Genomic DNA, 20,036 nt, shown 5'->3' on the forward strand with positions numbered 1-20,036 from the left:
TGAACCCAGTAAATACTATACAGAGCACTCAAGCTAGAAAGAATATAGGAAAAAAGAAAATAGAGGGTATAAAAGAAACCACCCACCACCACCCAATAGTATAATAGTTTTTCAAACCTTCAACCAAAGCGTCACCACTCCCTTCAAATACTCCACAATCTCACTACCCCCCAACTTACTCTCGCCATACAACCGATCCACAAACGTAATCGGACACTCAGCAACCCTGAACCCCATGGCCTTCGCCCTCACCATCATCTCCATCTGAAAACTATACCCCTTACTCTGCGTACTATGAATCACCTTCTCCAACACACTCTTCTTATACAACCGAAAACTGCCCGTCAAATCACTCACCCCGGGCATCAACATCACATCCGCAATCAGATTCGCCGTACGGGAAGTAAACTTGCGGAACAAATCCCAGCCATACACACCACCCTTGATGCCATCGCGGCTTGCGTACCGTGTGCCCGTTACGATGTCGGCGTCCCCCAGCTTCTGGATGCGGATCATCTCCGGGATGAATTTCGGGTGGTGGCTGAAGTCGGCGTCCATGATGATGACGTAGTTGCCGGTCGTGAATTGGAGGCCGTGGATGTAGGCCGTTCCCAGACCGAGTTTGCCTGCTCGGGGGTGTAGGAGGATGTGGTTCGCGCCGTAGTGCTTTTGGAGTTGTTTGGCGATGTCCAGGGTGCCGTCGGGGCTGCCGTCGTCGACGATGATGATTTCCCAGTCTAGGTTGCTATTATTGTTTCTTCGTTAGTATGGTCTTGTACTTAGGGAAAGGGGGGGGGGATGGGAAGGAAGTGGGAGGTGTACTTCTCGCGAAAGGTCCGCTCCAGGAGCCAGACGATGATAGGGAGGTTCCTGCGCTCGTTGTAGGTCGGCAGGATGACCGAGTATTTGTTTTCGGCGCCCATTGTGTTTGACAGTTGAATGAAAAGAGAATGGATTTAGTTAGGTAGGGTAGCGAGTGTGTGTGAGTGGGTGAGTGGTGACAGACAGATTGGAACTGTTGTCGTCAGGAGAAAAGAGGTGAGTTAGGTTAGTCGTATTATTATTGCCGCGGGAGATCCGCGTTCGTCGTAACGTGGCCAGTCTAGACTAGACTACGGAGTACTACTACTACTGTACTATCCGGAGCAGAACAGGGCACGGACTTCCTCTCTCTCTCTCTTTCTCTCACAACGTAGATTACATATTGTATAGTCCTATTTATCCCCATCCACACAATCTATTCCACATCAAAGATAAAAATACAAACCATACACAAACACAAACGCACTAACAATTGAAAGATTCAACCAACCCGTTCCGACGGCCGATCCGCCCTCTTCTCAATCTCCTCATTATGCCGTCTCACATCCTCGGGCGCATCCGCCGAGGTCTTCCCATCCTTATCGACATACGGCGACTCATCCCCATCAGCTAAAGTCGGATGGGCCTTGTTCGATGGCTCCTTGCTGCTGCTCTTCGCGGATCCAGTGTCCGGTGCAGGCGGTCCTAAATAAATAGAATTGAATGATCAGCTTCTATGCGACCGGTGTATAACATCACTGCTGCGTACCTGGGTGCTCAATGTCTCGCGTGGGTTGGTTCCGCGGATTATTGGGCTGCTGGGCTTCGGTGTCGCCTTCGCCCCCGTACGAGCTGTGAGCGTAGAGGCGTTGTCCCAGGGGGTAGTAGGCGCTGCGAAGAGGTGCTAGTTGGCGGGCGGAGATGGAGGAGGGTGTGGCTCGTAGGGAAAGGCGGTTACGGAGGAAGACGCTCATGATGTAGGTATGGTAGCAAACTTGATAATTGATGGTATATCTGTGGTGGAAAATATAACAATCTAGCAGACAGATAGATAGATCTTAGATAAGTAGTTGATAGTAGTTTGAAAAAAGATAGTATGAGGTAACATCATTCAGTGGCTGTTCGCCTATATAGTAGGCAGAGGTCGATGTCGCGATCGCCATGACGTTGCCGACCGGTCATCCACCTTGCAACTTATGGATCGACCAAACATCGCCCCAGTTCTTAGGATTTACCTGTTCCACTGAATAGACGCACTCGTTACGCTCGCCCGCGAGACCAAAAAGCATCTCTTGAACCCAGAATTTATTATCTTGGCTGCTTCAGCCCATGAGAGCAAATGAATTCAGACAATATTGCCAGAACATGTCGAAATGCCACAATACCAAACGCCATCCCATTGATGGCCGCCGATAACAAGGTAATAGAAAACAAAAGCCAGCAAGGAAAGGTCCAGAAGTTGCGGGCCTCGATAGAATTAAACGAATGACTTGTCATGCCCGTAGTGTATAGTGCCTGGCACCGTTTCCCACCCAAAAAACGCCGCCGAACTATTGTCGGACAAAAATGTGAAAATGTGCCAATGCAAATAGGCAAGCCAAAATCAACCAGAAAATAGCTCAAGGACAATGCCACCCAGCTTCAGGGGTGTTCAATACACGGAATGCACGCCGTACTCTGTCAACAGTACCGGATCTCATACCCAGAAAATAAACCAGCAGTCTTCGCAAGACAATCATTCGTATGCACGTAAGTCGAGAAGAAAATCGTTCCTTGGTCTAACGCCGACGCCGTGGTTGTAAGAGGCCACGTTGGAAAACAAAAGCCGCTCTCGTTTCATCTTCGTTCTTCGGTTTCATGCCCTGTCGCATCAGTCCGTCAGGGATATGCAATAGCAATAGCTCTCATATTCGGCCTTGGCCGTATAAGTCTGCGATGTCCCCGTGGCGGCCTCCACGGTCGTCGTCGGCGTGGGTTGAACCACCTTGATTTGTACTGTCTCTTGCGAAATTGGGCCGACTTGGCCGTCATCCAGGACCTGCATCTGCTGGCAGTATGGATTGGCGGCTGAAGGATTGTCTCGCTTCTCCTCCATCTTAATCCGGCGAGGGTAGTCGGCGATGCTGCTGCTGCTGTCTCTCTTGGAGTAGGAGTTCGAGCTCCCTTGAGTGGCCTGCGCTATCTGAGTGCTTGTCGTCGTCACAACTGCGGTGCTGCTGTACTGATACTCCTTGGTCGTCTCGTTGATGTACAAAAAGAACTCCATGACCGTGCTATTCCACCAACAGAACCACGGCTTGTCGCCCGCCTGAGCCGTTTGCTTGCGACTCAGCATACTCGACACGACTTCATCTTCAGTCACATAGTCTCGTTTTGAGGACGAGCTCGATGGGAAGCTATCCTGCGGCACAATGACCAGTTTATCATAGAACGTCATGAAGGTCAAAGCTGGGCCAAAGCTGAGATCATTGGAGTCCATCATCATACTCAAATTCTGAGTGGGGTTAGAGAAGACGGGCTGCTGGGCACCATAAGTGAGTGACGAAGAATAAGCGCTGTCGTATGAGTCTTCGAATGTAATATTGCGTTGCTCGTCCGTTCCTCCAACATTGATAGGGATCTTGCCCGAATTGAGGCAACCCCACGACACCCGGTAGTCCGAATCAGCCACGCAGAATTTCGACTGGTTCTTAGGTGATGCGGGGATAGCGTATTGGCCAGTAGGAAGCGTCAGCAGGTTGGTGGGCGTGGCTGTCACGGGAGTCGCGTCCATCCTGGGCGTCTCCGTCACCGTCACGATATGTGGGCGACTCGGCTGGCCCCCGTGGTCTTGCTCGGCTGCCTTTCTTGCTCCTAGCACACCGCCAATAATACCACCGATGCATCCTCCAATAAGCATAACCACTCCCACCAAAACCAGCGTCCAGACCGGTAATCCACAACATGCCTTTTTCTTGCCTTTACTCTTCAATTTCTCCTCAAATGCCATGACCCCAGTGACCGGCGGTTCTTCGAGGCCTCTGTTTCCATTACCGTTACCGTTAGCGTTACCGCCTCCACTGGTTGTATTTTCCATCACTAGTGTATTTGAGGAAACCTCCGACATGGGTGGTCCAGCACGCTCATTATGAAGGATTTCGTCTTGCATGATGCCAGCATCATTGACGGTCGCAAAGGTGCCCTCCACTTTGGGAACAGCATTTTCGGGATAACGAGAGTAAGGAGGTAGTTGTTCAGTATGACCATCTGGTCCAATTAAATCGCCAAGGTCGTCATCGGCCCGGTTAGGTGGTCGCTGATAGACTTGGGCGTTGTGTCCAGGAAAGCCAAGAGGTACCATGGAGTTGTCAATTCCGTCATCCTCTGCCACTACGTTCTGTGGGTACATTGCATACGGATGCTGAGGGGCAGTCGTGTCCTCTAACGGTCGGTCCACCGGTCGTAATGTCGATGTGGTGGCCACACTGGGAGAGCGACTAACGCCGACCTGCGGGTACATCGCATACGGATGGCTGGGACCGGTTGCCCCCGTGTAGGGGCTCAAAGCCCGAACGGGCATGGAGAAACGCGAGGAGGCACTTTGGCTGCGACTGGTGATGGAAGGAGCGGTGGACGCGACGGAGTTGCGATTCGCTAGATCCACCCCCTTCGGAGGAAGACTCGATCGGTGGGGGGTTTCATCGAAGGAAACCCGAGCCTCATCGCCAAAAGGATCCTCAGCTAATTCGGCATCGGTCGGAGGGATGGTGTTGTAGGCCTTGGGCTGCTGCTGTTGGGGTACCGAACCACGAAGGGTGTTGGAGGAGACACTGGAGGAGATGGAGGGGCTTCGAGGGGTGAGAGTGGCTTGTTCGGCATCAATAGGTTCTAAGGAGTATTCGTCGGAGAAGACATTGGGGTTGGAGGAGCGACCAGACATGGAACGATGATGCATTGAATCGACTTGTTGAGACGGGGGTCGCGAGGACTGCGAGAAGGAACGGTTGTGGTCGGATGATAGACGCCCAGACATGGCGTTGAACAGCCCTGTCGGGCTACCTGTTTGTTTCAATCAATCTCTCAGAGGAGTCGGCCAGTCACCTGGGTCGACTGAAGCCGTTTACCGAATAGAGGTGATTGAGAGTTAAGAAGGAGAGAGCGAGAGAGAGTGAGCGGGAAAGAGTGACGAGTCGGAAGGAGAGGAAGGGGATAAAAGAGTGATAAAAATCACGACAGCCAAGGGAAGAAAGGTATCTAAAAAGATAGGATGAGGATAGAGAGGATGAAGCGTTGGTGGGATGGAGTGGGAGAGGGTAGGATGTCGTGATGGTGGTGGTAGTGGTGGTGGTGATTAGGTAGTGGAGGGAGGAATGAGAAAGAGGAGAAGGGAAGGGGAAGAAGAGCCGAGTTTCAAGCCAGTCAAGGCCAGTTCAAGTCAGTCGGGCGAGTTGGGGACGGAGTGGCTGCTGCCTCAGGAAGCCAGGGCCGCCCGAGCTGTGGCCGAAGGGGGTTTAGCGCGGACTGGAAGTGGGCAAACGAGCGAAAAAAGTGGGCGGCCTCTTTTCTTTTCGGGACCCAAGAAAGAGAGTGACGCTGGAGTGCAACAATAACAAGAATCACGCTAATGAAAACGAAAGGATGGACTTGGGACATTGGAAAGGAATTAAATTTCAGCAAGTCCTTCCATTTTAACTATCAAACCATTCATTCTTATTGCGTAGTCTCTAGATAGATACTCCGTCTCCTCCCGTCATAGTCGATTTGTGTTCTATTTGTGGCATGTAGCTACTGCTGCGCCTCGCCACTACGGGTTACTTACTATCTATCTATCTAGTCGCACTGTCGTAGTGACAGATACGGGGTAGTCTACCTCCCTCTCTCTGTTCTGCCGTGTTGGCCTAGAACATTCACTATCCACTTACTTCTATGTAAGTAAGAAGGACGAAAAAAAAATGGAGGGTAAAAATTAATAAAATAAAAATCAAAAACGAGATTTTTTCGAATTAACAGACATGAAACACTGGCCATGGTTCTTGTCATCTTTTCAGGCCCTATCCGGCGCTGAAAGTATGAGGCAAAGTACCCCGGCAAGCAACCGGCGTGGAGGCGTGACCACTCAAGTAACGCACCCACACTCCCACTTTCCCACTCTCCCCTCTCTCTCTCTCTCTCTCTCTTCTCCCTCCTTGCGAAGCAACTTTGGGCCTGAAACACTACACTACATCTTCCTCCCCCGTCGTCGTCAGAGGCGCCTGCAGCAGAGACACCGGTCGCTTCTTCCCTTAGTCCCAAGCGGTGTGCTCCGGAATCATCCCGTTCCTTGGCAGCATGACTTCGCTAATTCCAAGTATCTCGTCTATAGACCTTTCCATAGGTGATCTGATCCGATCGGTGGATATTTTGTTTTTCTGCGTTGTGGGCGCTTCTTCTTTTTCTTCTACTTCGATTCCCTTCTTTCCATCCATTCATCTTCCCTGGTCCCTTGATCCGCCCTATCCTCCACAATCAAAATATGCCAAAATGAGCTAAACTAACCGTACACATGGAAACCCACACCTTCTTTGCCTCAATCGGGTATGATCCGCCTCGAGTTCGGACAACCTCCAGGAGGCGGACTATCTCGCTGGAGGCAAAAGCGAGGAACGAAAAAAAACTAAAACGGTCAGGACCAACCAAACTAGCGGCCACTACTGGAGACAGAGGGGTCTAGTCATATCCGCCCGACTCTGAAGAAGGGTTCGTGAGGTGCTGCCGGTGGAACCCGCGAGGACCTAGTTGAAGTAGTGCATGGTTCGGAAAACTCTATCTGGCCGAATTCGGAAAGGCGCGCGCAATCCCTGGCTTGGGTAAGGATGCACGCATCTCCAAGATCTACGCAGTTTGGTTATCATGCGGTCGGGCGATTATATCATAGGAATGGACGGACGCTCTTTTCGCCGTTTCCGGCCTGTCACACAGGCTTCAGGTCAAGTGACAGACACACACAATGGCTGAACACAATTCTTGATTTATCATTATGCTAAGGGCAATAGTCTAAGCAAGTGATGGTAGCCTGGCTCGCTACCATGCACGATCTCCTGCCGGTCATTTAGACCATGGGATGATCTGGATGGTGGGCGACCCATGGCATCTGGTACCTGTCTGTCAGGAACCATCTAATCAAGGGCCAATGAATGAGAGGGGTAGAAAAAAAGAAAGAACAGAACAAAAATTGACAAAAAAGAAAAGCAAATACCGAAAGGGTGGGCAGCTTACATCACATAGATCGGAACCTCAAACATGCAATAGACACGACGAAAATATGGGAATGTTCACAGAAATGTACACACAACAAACAAAAGGAATCTATGTACTAGACAGCATCTCCAAACTCAAACATATACAGAGATCGTACTTTTGCACACAAACGAGTGGATACTTGCCAGGACGTCGCCCTTGACAAGTCAAATTTTGGCTTCAGTGGCGCTCTGCTTGAATTGCTCTAGCTTGATTCGAATATCAGGCCCCGAGCACTCAAATTTATCCCAGGCACGCCGGTTCCATTCAGAAACCCAGGGGTAGTCCACAACAACTTTCTGTAAGTTAGGACATGAGTCGAGGATGTGCTGGACTACATTTACCCAGCTTCCGTGCGCCAGGCCAATGGATTGAAGGTCCAGTATCCTCAGGGTACTATTGAAGCGTGTCAGCCACATGATCAAATCTTCCGGCTCAACTGTGAGATAAGAGAGCCTCAGCTTCTCGAGTCGGTTAGTTCGTATGTTTGCGGAGCTGGCTAAATTGAATATTGTTGAACGACGTGCAGGGGTGTCAGCTAGACTGTGGAGGGAAAGGCTTCGAAGTTCTGGGGCGTGCTGAAGGATGTGGGAGAGAGCAGTACCTCTCGAAAAATCCAATGAGGGCGACTCGGTAATCTTGAGCGACTTCAGGCGCCTCCACACCCTTGCAAGATTTGGGTGCATCATTGACTTCTCGTTCGCCCGCGACTTAACAACCCTGCTGTCCAGTATGAGTTTCTCGACTGGGACGGTGTTTTCGGCAAGGACTGCATAAAGAGCGTCCTCGATGTACATGATCTTGTTCTCCAAAGTCGACCCTGCCCTGGCGAGTGTGAAATGAAACTCTTTGCAATTGACTAACCGATTCAAGTCCTGCCTCAATGCTTTCATCTCTGGAAGCTCATGCAGGGCCTTGCGGTCGTAAGATAGGCGCCCCCAACTTACCTTCCGTGCAGTACTGTACCCGATATAGGGCACGGTTACATGCAACGACCTGGGAAGGTGATTGATTGTGGGGTCAATCGCCAGAGTGTGGATGTTTTCGATCTCTATGGGCGTGAGCCCGGTGTGTTTCCTGGCATGTAAGGAAGCAAGAATGGACGGGTAGGCCAGTTTGCTCACCCTTTGGGAGACGAGATAGAGGCTATAGAGCCCATCTCGGTCAAGGTAGCTGGCGATCATGTCGAATAGCTCTGCAGGCAGAGTATCGAGGTTCTGAGATGCCTTTCGGGGTTCTTCGAGCACTGCCTGCTCCGCTGTTTCCTGCGCAGGAGATGACGGCTCGGTCGATGGCTGCTCTGGTAGTGACTGGGATAGAAGTGACCTCACACTGAAGTCTGTGGAAGACCAAGATCGGGCTGAAGTCGCGCTATCTTGTACACACAATGCCCACTTCCCCCAACTTGAAGAAACGCAGTTGCCCATGGCGAATGATTGGTGCCGAATTATAGCACGGAAAGGGTTCTATGCCGGAGCTATGATGCCAGCTCGTTATAAACTATGATTTCAACATATTCTGCCATGGACAGCATGAGATGCCTATATACTAATCCAATCAGACGGCAAGCCATGGTGACACAAGGATCCCATGGCTTCCCAGACTGGCTTATTACAGCTATGGGTTTTGGATGATGACGAACAAGGCAATGGGTAGGCCATGAAAAAAGCCGCCATATCGTGCCTATGTCTCATACAATGGCGGGCATTTCCTCGGTCGAGGTATTACTATTCAATGAACTGCCTTTGTTTGTTGGCATGGCTTCAGACGGTCGACAATTTGAAGCTGTCCATTGTTCAAGCTGTGTTTTGTTCTGATCAAGAAAAGATGATTAAGCGGCATCCTTCTTTCATTCTGGTGTTGGTGGCCGGCCCGATTGGCTGAACCGTTTATATAACACAACAGTAGAGGAAGTTTCCCGTCGATGGATCCACGCACCGATCTCCAAGAAACAGTGGTTCTGAAGGTGGAGTTCTGGCTAGTAACAATCAACCAGTCAGACTGCAATCTGCTGAGAACCAACGATGACCAGGCCACAACAATTGAGAAAAAGACCCGGAGCCACCATAACCCCTCACAGTTCACAACTGGCTCTGACTAGTTCTGTTCCAAATGGCCCACCATCGTGAACCTTCTACATTGGGTATGCCATGTGGTTGGGTTTATCCGCTGTCAGGTACCCTGGACGCTCTGTGGAGAGACTACACCCTCACAGCAGTTACAACCGACGGAGTCCGCAGGTTCTGTCTGAAGCCCGGCCAGACCTTCCAACCAGTCCACATTCCAGACCAGATCGTGAATTATCCCCCACCGGTTAGGACGCAACGCTTTGGGTTGGAAAACAGGTCTGGGTTGGCACAAGGCTGCTACTACTTGTCTGACATCAGTCCCTGGGTCGTGTAACCAGGAATCGCCCGGGGCCTAGTGGAACTGTCGATACTCGTAATCGGCCCAGTGGTGCTTCTGGGATGATCCGATAACACACGCGGGTTTTTATCGGAGCCTGCAGGTTCTCCAACTGAGGCACTCGGTTTCGCTGTGCTGTTAAACGTCTATTGGTGGATGGGCAGCATTGACTGTCTGATAATGGAGTCGTCGGCATTCTCCCCTCAACGCTCTTTGCATTCTGGAATCATTTGGGACGTCTTTTGTGATCCGTTCGAGTTCTTTCACGACCTTGTTGCAGAGGCGTCTGGCAATTGGGTGAAGTAATCACTTACTCTAAGCGTACTAGTTGGCGCGCATATTTTCTAGGTCACACGTCAGGCATCTTCTACTTCTTCAGTGACGCACCGATATCGCCATTGTCCGATCTCAAGCACGGCTCTTTCCTTTGGTCTTGCGGCAGGATCGTCATCTTAGCTTTGCATGCCCTCGCACTTGTTTGGCGGTCTGAGTACGAAAACTTTCTTGCCGCTTAACGACAGTGGGTATGTATGTGTGCTGATAATGTGTGCCGGCTAGTCTGGTATCCCTGTATGGATACTTCTTGCATATCTCCGCAAGGGTACAATAGGATTTCTTTGCTGATTAGGCAAAATTTCGCGGTTACCGTACGCTTGGAGAAATGGTTCTCGGATCCTGGGGTTTGTTCTATCGACGTATCCAACCACCACTGGATTGGCTAGACAGGCAAGTCTAGCGGTGTCTTTGTGTGACATTCTATGTTACGCTCTCATATTGTGTGGCACAGTCTCGGTGCCACTATGTCATGCCTTCTGTGCACGGGTCGGGCATGAGCCGCTCGGCACAAAGCAGCATGGTCTGTATGAATGGCACTTGGCTTGGTATCCAAGCCTCTCATATATACTCCATGGTCAAAGCTACTGGATCTGAGGTCTACAGCTTGAAAGCCTTGGCATGCCACCAGCCATGGAGAATTCACGGTACTACCATTAAGAGCGCTTCCGTAGCTGGCGTGTTTGGTATTGGGGTACCGTGTCACTAGTACTAGTACTGTTTACTGGAAATCACCGGTAGCCGAAGGTTGGTGGCATGACTTGTGCATGATCCTACGGAAATATATATCCACACATCCAATGACTCCTCCGACGGAGGAGTTTACTGCGTTACAACCACGAAAAGAAAAGAAAAAAAAAAAAAAAAAAAAAAAAGCCAATGACAGCATGTGTATTTATATTATTAGCATACAAATCTCACATAGTACAAAAGCCTGAGCTCAACCGCTGCCATACTGCCACCAGACCTAGACAGTGAAGAGCAAGAGAGCGTGAACGAGAACTGAGGCGAAGAATGCGGGGCAACCAAAGCTAGCATGGCTTTATTAGTCACCAAATATAATTAACTAGGTTAAGTGCGCTATGGCAGTTCCATATTAAAATGAACTAACAGTAATCACTTGTTATCAACCATTTATGCTTTCCTCAACACTATCTTCAAGAAGAATCAACGAGCGAGCATACTCTATACGGATCCTAAGTTAGCTCGATATGAATTAGCCTACGCAAAGTTCTTTTTAACAAATGGGCCTATGGCGCAATTGGTAGCGCGTAGTAAGTTTCACTGAATCAAACAATGGTTCCAACATCCACTAACCACTTCAACAGCGACTCCAGATCGTAAGGTTGTCCGATCGAGCCGGGCTGGGCTCATTCCCATATTTTTTTTTGCTTTTTCTTCTCTTTGTACCCTAGTAACCTGCAAGTTATCGTAGTTGCCTTGTCCACTGAGATAATGCTGTATGGTGCTACAATGGTCAGTTCATGGCTATTGCAGAATTGCATCATTCATTATCCATGAAGTCCGTAGAATCACACAGGCGTCATTTTGCTGAGCTTGACTCTCCGTCTCTGTCTCAAAGAAACAATTTGTAGGCTGGACATAGCAAGTACTACGAGCAAGTCCCTCGCAATTAGACATGCAGATAGCATCCTAATGTAGAAAGATGCAGTCGCAGTAGCTATGCTGATGCATGCATGCCTCAGGCCGCAACAGGTCTATCTCCGCCTCCGCGCCCAAGGCCGACCGACCGATCAGCTTCTCCAATTCCCCCCTCTGTCAAACATACCTACTCCCCCAACAAGAGGCTTCTCGCCGCTGAAGCTTGGCCGCCATGTCGGATGAGTCGAAATCAAAAGGCTTCCCGGACATCTCGGCCAAACTGTCCGCAATCCCCAAGAAGTCGCTCTTCGAACGCCAGAAAGCTGAAGCGGAAGCCAAACGAGCCCGCGAGCAAGCCGAGACCGCCGCCGTATACGAGGACTTCGTCAAGTCATTCGAAGATGACTCTCCAGCACACGACCGACATTCCTCCGATGGACGATTGAGCCGATTCCCCCCCAAGAATCCAGGCTTTGGAGGCCCCGGAAAACGCCATTTCACGAGCTCGGGGCCGCGCTTGAGCGGTCCTGGTACTCTGGGACCACCACCTCCGAGAAAGCGCCCACACGAAGGGTTTCAGCCAATGCACCGTAATCGGGATACAGCGTCGGGGGTATTTGGGTTTGATAATACTGCACCGGCTGCTGCGTCGGCTTTCCGTGCTTCGGATGATGAGGATGAAGCAGCTGCTGATGCGAAAGAGGCCGAACGGGCTGCTGCGAAACCTACGTTATATCTTGCGTCTCTACCGCCGGGAACTTCGCCTTCGGTGCTTAAGTCTTTGATACCCTCTGTGTTGACTGTCGATAATGTTAAGATCCTGCGACCCCCAGGTCAGCCTATAAACGACCGGAAGTCGGTGGCCGCCATTGTGACTCTCGCAAATGAGTCTGCGGCCTCGGATATCGATAGCACTGTTAGCGCTCTACAGAACAGATACCTAGGATGGGGATACTATTTGACAATCTCGAGACACCTTTCCTCTGCCGCTATTGGCTCGACGATGCCGGTCACTGTCGGCCTGTCGTCCGCAAGCTCTCTTCCTTTTGGCGCCAAGTCGATTACGCCCGATATCCCTGGACGACTCAATCGTGCTCCACCCCCGGGGTTGCATCGTGGAGGATTCGCGCCACCGTCGTCGTACGGATCGGCTTATGGGAGACCTGGTCCTTCCACCCAGGTTGAGGTGAAGGCACCGTCAGACTTGAAACAGCTGAAGTTGATACACAAGACACTGGAGAACTTATTGAGCTATGGACCGGAGTTCGAGGCGCTGCTCATGAGCAGACCCGAGGTTCAACGAGACGAGAAATGGGCATGGATTTGGAATGCTAGAAGTGCTGGTGGGGTGTACTATAGGTGGAAACTGTGGGAGATTCTCACCAATACCCGCCCTCCTGCAAATCGACGGGGTAGGCCGCAACCACCATGCACTATATTCGAGGGTGGTGCCAATTGGGCCCCGCCGGAGGCACATATCAAGTTCGAGTATACAACACGCATGGACGAGTTTGTAACGGACGATGACTACGACTCCTCTGACGAAGAGATGTCGGATTATGAGGACGAAAGGCGGAACCTTGGCGGTGCACCGCCAGCAGAGGGTCCTGGCGCCGCAAATGAGGGACTGGGCTATATGAATCCTTTACAGAAGGCCAAGCTAACCCATCTGCTTGCTCGACTTCCGACTACACATGCCAAATTACGAAAGGGAGATGTTGCTCGAGTTACTGCTTTCGCCATTGAGCACGCGGGCGCAGGGGCCGACGAAGTCGTGGAAATGATTGTATCGAACATCATGAACCCGTTTGCCTACACTGGGGCAAATCCCGATCGTGAGGCAGAAACAGGAATTGCCCGTCGTGAACAAGCAGACTTAGCCAAGGATAATCCCGCCGACGAAGGGCGGCCACCGACGAAGGAGAATCTGGATACATCAGCTGCAAAGTTAGTTGGTCTCTACTTAGTATCCGACATCCTCTCATCTTCCGCCACGAGCGGCGTGCGACATGCTTGGCGGTATCGGCAGCTGTTTGAGTCTGCTCTGAAGACACACCAGGTGTTCGAGCACTTGGGAAGACTCGAGAAGGACTTCAGATGGGGTCGGCTGAGGGCCGAAAAGTGGAAGCGCAGCGTTGGCACTCTTCTTCATCTGTGGGAAGGCTGGTGTGTTTTTCCACAGTCAAGCCAAGAACACTTCTTCCAGATCTTTGAGAAGCCGCCGCTCACGGAAGAGGAGCTACGAGAAGAGAGGGAGAAGGCCGAGGCCGAACGCGCTGCGAGTGCATTCTCCAAGAACAAGAGCCGCTGGAAGACAGTCGATGAAGATGCTACCTCCGGGAAGTTTGATCCTGGGCGAGCGTCTGAAACACATCCTCACCGGATGGATGTTGATAAGCCGACGGCTGCACCAGCAGCGGTTGAGAGTTTTGATGGGGAATCTATGAGTGATATTGATGGAGAACCTATGGAGGACAGCGACCTGGAAGGGCCGGATGGAGAGCCAATGGAAGAAGACTCTGCTGCAGAGGAAGATCCCAGGGAGTCGGAAGAGCAACCACAAAAACCAGCCGAGCCACCAGCCCAACCGGAGTACCAGCCGCCAGCCCGAAAGCCGCGGCCTAAAGCCGAAGATATGTTTGCCGATTCAGACGATGAGTGATATAGGGCTGCTCGGGTATGGATGGTGAAGACGGAATGATATGTCTATATTACTAGGTTATAATGTCGGGTTACGATACCTGTTCTCGTAGTATTACATCACAATGGGCGCTGTCTACCATGCATTAGGAATTTGTTGCAGATGTAGAAACTATCAGTCAACAAGATGTATGAAAGTGAAGCTGTAAAAAGTGAGCGGAGTGTCATGCTTGCTGCCTTAAGGGCGCTAAGGCACCGACCCTGGCGGCGCCCCACAATTCCCCTCGCGACGGAAATACTTTTGATGTTGATGTCAACCTCGACTCTTTCCTTCCTGTCTATCCCACTGCCACTGCCTCATCTCCTTGCATCTTCTTTTTTAGATCTCACAAATACCACATCCATCAAAATGGCCGGTAAGTCCACTCTCGCGCCGTCGCTCTCCTCGATGCGACGCCCCGTCCATCTCATCTGATGTTTTGCTGCCCCTCTCTGAGGCTCTTGGGCTCCCCTCCACGACGAAACCCACCACCACCTTCACATACAATCCTGAGAATGAAAGCTTACGCAATGCCTTCAACATCTAGACTTCCAGAACATCGCACGTACGTGTCATTACCTCCGATCTGGCCCCCATAACCCATCAATCAGGGGATGACTGCATGCATCGTCGCATCAGACAGTCCCCCTCCTATTCCCATATGCGTCGCAGACGCCCGAGTCTACCCAAATAGACTGCCTCCATAACATGGCCTAACATATGTCGCTATGAACAGAGCAATTTGTGCAATTCTACTACCAGACCTTTGACTCGGACCGTCAGCAGCTGGCCGGTCTCTACGTACGCTAAATACCCCGCAATCCCTATAAAGTATGCTCTTATTCGGCTAACGTATTCATCTCCTGATTGATAGCGCGATAACTCTATGCTCACCTTCGAGACCTCTTCTCAGATGAGCGTCGCCCCCATCATGGAGAAGCTGACCGTTAGTTTTCTCACTAGCCTTTGCTGAGAACCCATTACCAGCTTGACTGACACATGCGATGCGATACATTACAGAGCCTTCCCTTCCAGAAGGTCCAGCACCAGATCTCCACTCTCGATGCTCAGCCCTCTGTTAACGGCAGCATCATCGTCATGGTTACCGGTGCTCTCATCGTATGTGCACCCTGCCTTCGTTAGCGGAAGAATACCTTCCCTCTTCTCCCGCGCCCGCACCCCCCCTAAATCAACCGAGGTTGGCTTGCTGTTCATTTAACTGACTTAATTCCGCCTTTTTTGATAGGTCGATGATGAGCCCCGTCCCATGAACTACACCCAGACTTTCACTCTCAACCCCGAGGGTGGCAGCTACTACGTCTTCAACGACATCTTCCGTCTCATCATGGGTTAAATTTGAATCATGAGGAATCAGCGGGGTTTTTGGTGTGACGTGTGTGATGGGTGATTAGGGGGGGCCCATTCAGTAGACAGCTTTCCATGAGATGAAGTTAATGAATTAGTTCCAAGAGGATCGAAACATGCTTTTGGTTGCTGTGTTTCAATATATTCCCCTGTCCTTTCATTGTGAGAGTTTATATCATTCTCTTCCGTGTTTACTAATATATATACTATACTGTCCGCCCCTTTCTCTCTATCATGTTTGTGCCTGGAACCGAGAACAGTCAATCATACACAGCTGCGCCAGCAGCGATTGATACATTGCAGCCAAGAAGTATAGTCTATCCAAGCAAGGTATGTAGGTAGGATATACATGGCATGTGAACAGAACAGGACGATCTCAGAAGAAGAAGAAGAAGTACAGTTTTGCGCTTTTGCATCTTCGAACCAACCAACCAACCACATATCAGACTCTCCAAAAGCCAAACAAATGAAGATGTTCATCACTGATCCCTCAACAAAGGCGTCTCCTCGGACGGCAAGTCCTGATCATCTTCATGCGCCACCTCCTCTTCCCCATCCTCTCCCCTCGCAACCACAGTATCCTTATCATGTCCTTCATGACCGTGTCCCCGATTCGGTCCCAGGAACTCAAAGAACACACCCAAGCACAGCAGCGTCCCCTGCAGACAAGCAGTCACGATCAACACACCCCAGGTACTCCACCCCTTCGGACCTAATCGCGCTGCTAGACTGCCCGCCCAGACGAGACTGCCGGGCGTTTGGATGCACATCATGGGGATGCTAAGCGATCCGACGCAGCGGAGTCGCAGGGTGGTGTAGATCTGAGGGAAGTATTGGATTGAGGCGAGGAGGGCGGAGAGGATGCCGCAGAAGTTGGACCATGCTTGGAGGGAAGAAGGGCGGGTGTAGCCGACAGCGAGGGTGGTGATGAGCATGACGGCGGCGTGGATGATGCAGATGACGGCGACGGTTAGGGCGGTGCGGTAGGTTGGGCTGGATTTGGGGAGGTGGGTGGTGTTTCGGGGGAAGAAGAGGACGAAGAGGAATAGACTAAATTTTGATATTAGTATTAGGATCTTTTGGGTGAGAATAATGAGAGGGGGGATGGGGCTGGACTTACATGATGAAGAAGCAAAGGCATTGGGTTCCGACTTGGAGGATTCCGAGAATTCCTGCGAAACAGCCCATTCCGTTGACTTCCTTGCAGCAGGCCATGTCGTGGAGGCTTTGTTGTTGCGAGATGACGTTGGCTAGTGCCGAGGAACCAGATGTGGTTCCTAGGAGGACGAAGTACGGTGAGATACCGAAGGAGGTCTTCATTGTTAGGATGCGGACATGTTGGGGGGTGTAGGAGAGGAGGATCCCGAAGACGATGAGGCTGGATGCAGTTAGCTTGAGCTAGAGTTGACTTGGGTAATGGTTGGAAGACAATACATACATGGAGAGGATGAAGTTTTTGATATCAGGCGAGGCCAGATGCTCGCATCGCGGATTAGAGAGGTCCATGTTGAGAAGCTACTGTGACTGCACACACAGGACCACGTATATATCCGATATATGGCTGTCACCAGCCAGAGATAACTGTTCCAGACAGATGGTATGAATCAAATCAATTAATTCAGCAAGCGGGACGTCGAGCACAGCTGGACCATTAGATATACCCCGAGCATAGGGGGCGGTTTAGAGGGAAAGGCGGAGGCGGCCCGAGACAGCGGCGGATTATTGGATCCTAAAACAACATTCTCATACCAGCACACACCCGCGTTGATTGGACCTGTGTGGCAGAGGGAGTGGATGAGGATGACTTGTCAGGTAGACATTAGTTGAGTAGGGTAGATAGTGCCAAAGTAGGAGGAGTGAGGAATGAGTTAGCAGATTAGTTCCCTTGACTAGCCATCACTAAGCAGTTGTTCTCCCTATCGCCCGTCTCCGCATTGCCCAATTAGGCAAGGCTGGGCCGATCGCCCTAAAGAGTTAGCGGCAGATCATGTGCCTTGCATTAAGAAACATCAATAGTATAGTCACTTGATGTATATTGTTTGTTCACAGAGTCAACCAAGTCACGAAAGTTACTCCCCCCCGGTCGCAGGCGGTGGGACAAAGGACCGGACAGTGAATGGAGTCAGTCAGCAAGCCAGCAAAGCTTACTCAACTGCTGCTGGGTCACTAACTATGGGCCACTCTATCATCGATGACGCCAGAATTGGGGGAAGCTGGCCTGCTCCTCGTCATACGTCACTCGACGCTCATCCCGCGCCGCCTCCCTGATTCTTCTTTTTGACGAGAGATCGCCAGCTCTGCGACCAATAAATATCTTCATCCCGGGACGTTGTGGTCTTAATTTCTCTTGCTTAAGATCTCACAGTTCACAATTGTAAGTTGCTCTCACTGATACTTTACATGGTTCGTGGTAGAACGAGAGCTGACCTTGACTCTATAAGCAAACAACAACAACATTCAACGCTCGATATAATCTCTACCTCTCGCCAGGATGAAGCTTCATTTGGCTTCGTATCTGGTATTTGCGCTCGCAACCTTTGAGGCGGTTGGAGCTTCCAGCTGGTTTAGCAAGGCTGGTATGTCAACCTCTATACCATTGACTGCTTTGACTGCTCCCATGCCGAGACAACCGCTAACATCCATCAGTTTACAACAAATGGCATGAAACCGAATTAGAAAGATGGCTTTCTGATCATGGTATGCTTCCCTTCCCGTATAGATCTTTCTCTGTTGCATAGCTGACAATGTCTATAGACATCCCGTACCCGTCGCCGGCCGATCGCAAGGATCTAGAGTCTCTTGTGAAGTCCAACTGGGAAGCTAAAGTCCAGAAGCCCTTGGCACATGCTACACAGCACTCTCATGATCACTGGCATGATGCCAAGGAATGGCTCTTTGACACGTAAGACCAGACTGTCCTTCGTGTAAGACACTGTACTAATAGTCTACACAGGTGGACCGACTCCCAGTTGAAGTCGTTCCTTGACCGTCATGGTATTCCTGCTCCCCAGCCTCGCAAGCGTGATACGCTTCTGAAAACTGCTCGCGAAAACTACGAGTCTATTGCCAGGAAGCTTGGAGAGGCTGTCGCCTATCCTGGTAACTGGGTATATGAGCAATGGACCGAATCTGATCTTAAGGAATGGCTTGATGAGCGTGGCTGGCCGGTTCCACAGCCCACCACGCGCGACAGGCTTATTGCATCGGTCCGCCGTAACGCTCGACTGGCCAGTTTGAATGCGAAGAGCATCGCTGCCTCTGCCTCCGCGTCCGCGGAAGCTGCGCAGGCTACTCTGAGCGATGCCCTGTTCAAGGCTTGGTCCGACTCCGATCTGAAGAAGTTCCTCGATGAGCACGGTGTCAAGGTACCCCAGGGTTCTAGACGCAATGAACTCATGGCTCTGGCGAGGAAGCACCGCGCCTCTCTTGTTAGCCAGGCTTCGGAGGCCTCTGCCACCATCTCGTCCACCGCTACTCAGATCATCGGTGCTGCGACCTCCAAAGCTGGTAACGAATACGAAAAGGCCACAGATGTTGCTCAGGCCAAGTTCCAAGATAGCTTCGATACTGTCATTGAAGGCTGGTCCGACTCGCGTTTGAAGGCTTTCCTCGATGCGCGCGGAGTCCCTGTGCCTCAGAGCGGCAAGCGTGACGAGCTCCTTGCTAAGGTGAGGCTCCACAGCCACAAGGCAGCCACTGGCTGGTCTGCTTGGACCTTTGATACCTGGGACACCGAACATCTGAAGTATGTCACTCTAAATTCAATATCCTTATGGGAATAATCTAACATAAATCTAGGAAGTACCTGTCCTCCATGAACGCCAAGGCAGCCCACCGCGCCGACATCACTCGCGACGAGCTTGTCAAGCTAGCTCAGGAGAACTATGCCAAGGCATCCAAGGCCGGCGGTGCAAACTTCGCATCGGCCACCTCCTACATGGCGCAGGCCACCGATGCAGCCAAGGGTTCCGCTTTCGACAGCTGGACTCATTCAGATCTCAAGGCTTACCTTGACTCGTACGGCATCCCGGTCTACCAGGGCTCCGGAATCAACGAACTTCGCGCCGCTGCTCGTCGCAATGCCGAGTACTTCCGCTACGGTACTTCGTCCCCCTCGGGAACTATCTTCGCTAAGATGCAAGAGGCCGGCCAGTGGCTTCTAGACCAGTTGAAGATTGGCGCGTCCAGTGGTCGTGCCCAGGGCCAGGAAGCCGCAGAGAAGGCCAAGGCTAAGGGTTCTGAGGCTGCTGAGAAAGCCAAGGCGCAGGGATCCCATGCTGCCTCGAGCATGCGGGTCGAACTGTGAACAGACCAACCCGACTTTCTGATATTTTCCTTCGATGTTATTCATGTTTACGGGGGGCGTTGTTCAAGGGATACGACGTTATGACATCACATAATGACTGCGGGTCTTGAGAGGGGGTGGAGGCGGTCTACGATATTCACTGAATCCTGTCTGGTGCAAAAGTTGGGGACGGAAGGGAAGGATGAATAGTGGAAGTGGAATTCTTCGAGTAATAAATTTTAGTAGTTATTGATATTTCAAATCGAACAATGCAACCAAGTGTACAATAACCCGATCATATCAATGTCA

At 51.1% G+C, this 20,036-nt stretch overlaps 8 protein-coding genes and 1 non-coding gene across 9 annotated transcripts; 4 read left to right on the forward strand and 5 right to left on the reverse strand.

The window, feature by feature from the left end:
* Positions 1–111: 111 nt before the first annotated feature.
* On the reverse strand, positions 112–923 carry DPM1 (dolichyl-phosphate beta-D-mannosyltransferase; the record flags this gene model as incomplete). Its single annotated transcript, XM_041682946.1, has 2 exons — positions 112–745; positions 823–923. 2 exons carry the CDS (start codon positions 921–923, stop codon positions 112–114), a joined length of 735 nt encoding a protein of 244 aa, XP_041547256.1.
* A 380-nt stretch (positions 924–1,303) lies between these two features.
* Positions 1,304–1,775, reverse strand: AKAW2_70373A (uncharacterized protein; the record flags this gene model as incomplete). Its single annotated transcript, XM_041682947.1, has 2 exons — positions 1,304–1,506; positions 1,571–1,775. 2 exons carry the CDS (start codon positions 1,773–1,775, stop codon positions 1,304–1,306), a joined length of 408 nt encoding a protein of 135 aa, XP_041547257.1.
* Positions 1,776–2,671: 896 nt separating this feature from the next.
* AKAW2_70374A (uncharacterized protein) lies at positions 2,672–4,813 on the reverse strand (the record flags this gene model as incomplete). The annotated part of the gene is made up of 1 exon (XM_041682948.1): positions 2,672–4,813. The coding sequence occupies one exon, from the start codon at positions 4,811–4,813 to the stop codon at positions 2,672–2,674; it is 2,142 nt and encodes a 713-aa protein (XP_041547258.1).
* Positions 4,814–7,223: 2,410 nt separating this feature from the next.
* Positions 7,224–8,483, reverse strand: AKAW2_70375A (uncharacterized protein; the record flags this gene model as incomplete). Its single annotated transcript, XM_041682949.1, has 1 exon — positions 7,224–8,483. One exon carries the CDS (start codon positions 8,481–8,483, stop codon positions 7,224–7,226), a length of 1,260 nt encoding a protein of 419 aa, XP_041547259.1.
* Positions 8,484–11,041: 2,558 nt separating this feature from the next.
* AKAW2_t70002S lies at positions 11,042–11,168 on the forward strand. Its single transcript has one exon. It is a non-coding gene; the product is annotated as a tRNA-Glu (tRNA).
* Positions 11,169–11,629: 461 nt separating this feature from the next.
* AKAW2_70376S (uncharacterized protein) lies at positions 11,630–14,059 on the forward strand (the record flags this gene model as incomplete). Its single annotated transcript, XM_041682950.1, has 1 exon — positions 11,630–14,059. The coding sequence occupies one exon, from the start codon at positions 11,630–11,632 to the stop codon at positions 14,057–14,059; it is 2,430 nt and encodes an 809-aa protein (XP_041547260.1).
* Positions 14,060–14,446: 387 nt separating this feature from the next.
* NTF2 (nuclear transport factor 2 family protein) lies at positions 14,447–15,431 on the forward strand (the record flags this gene model as incomplete). Its single annotated transcript, XM_041682951.1, has 6 exons — positions 14,447–14,453; positions 14,625–14,642; positions 14,814–14,878; positions 14,952–15,023; positions 15,098–15,196; positions 15,324–15,431. 6 exons carry the CDS (start codon positions 14,447–14,449, stop codon positions 15,429–15,431), a joined length of 369 nt encoding a protein of 122 aa, XP_041547261.1.
* Positions 15,432–15,921: 490 nt separating this feature from the next.
* Positions 15,922–16,948, reverse strand: AKAW2_70377A (PQ-loop repeat-containing protein; the record flags this gene model as incomplete). Its single annotated transcript, XM_041682952.1, has 3 exons — positions 15,922–16,492; positions 16,563–16,820; positions 16,881–16,948. The coding sequence occupies 3 exons, from the start codon at positions 16,946–16,948 to the stop codon at positions 15,922–15,924; spliced, it is 897 nt and encodes a 298-aa protein (XP_041547262.1).
* A 985-nt stretch (positions 16,949–17,933) lies between these two features.
* Positions 17,934–19,748, forward strand: ish1 (double-strand break repair enhancer MSC1; the record flags this gene model as incomplete). Its single annotated transcript, XM_041682953.1, has 5 exons — positions 17,934–18,018; positions 18,089–18,139; positions 18,197–18,344; positions 18,396–19,187; positions 19,241–19,748. The coding sequence occupies 5 exons, from the start codon at positions 17,934–17,936 to the stop codon at positions 19,746–19,748; spliced, it is 1,584 nt and encodes a 527-aa protein (XP_041547263.1).
* Positions 19,749–20,036: the final 288 nt, after the last annotated feature.

The sequence above is a fragment of the Aspergillus luchuensis genome, chromosome 7 (genome assembly GCF_016861625.1).
Source record: "Aspergillus luchuensis IFO 4308 DNA, chromosome 7, nearly complete sequence".
NCBI lineage: Eukaryota > Fungi > Ascomycota > Eurotiomycetes > Eurotiales > Aspergillaceae > Aspergillus > Aspergillus luchuensis.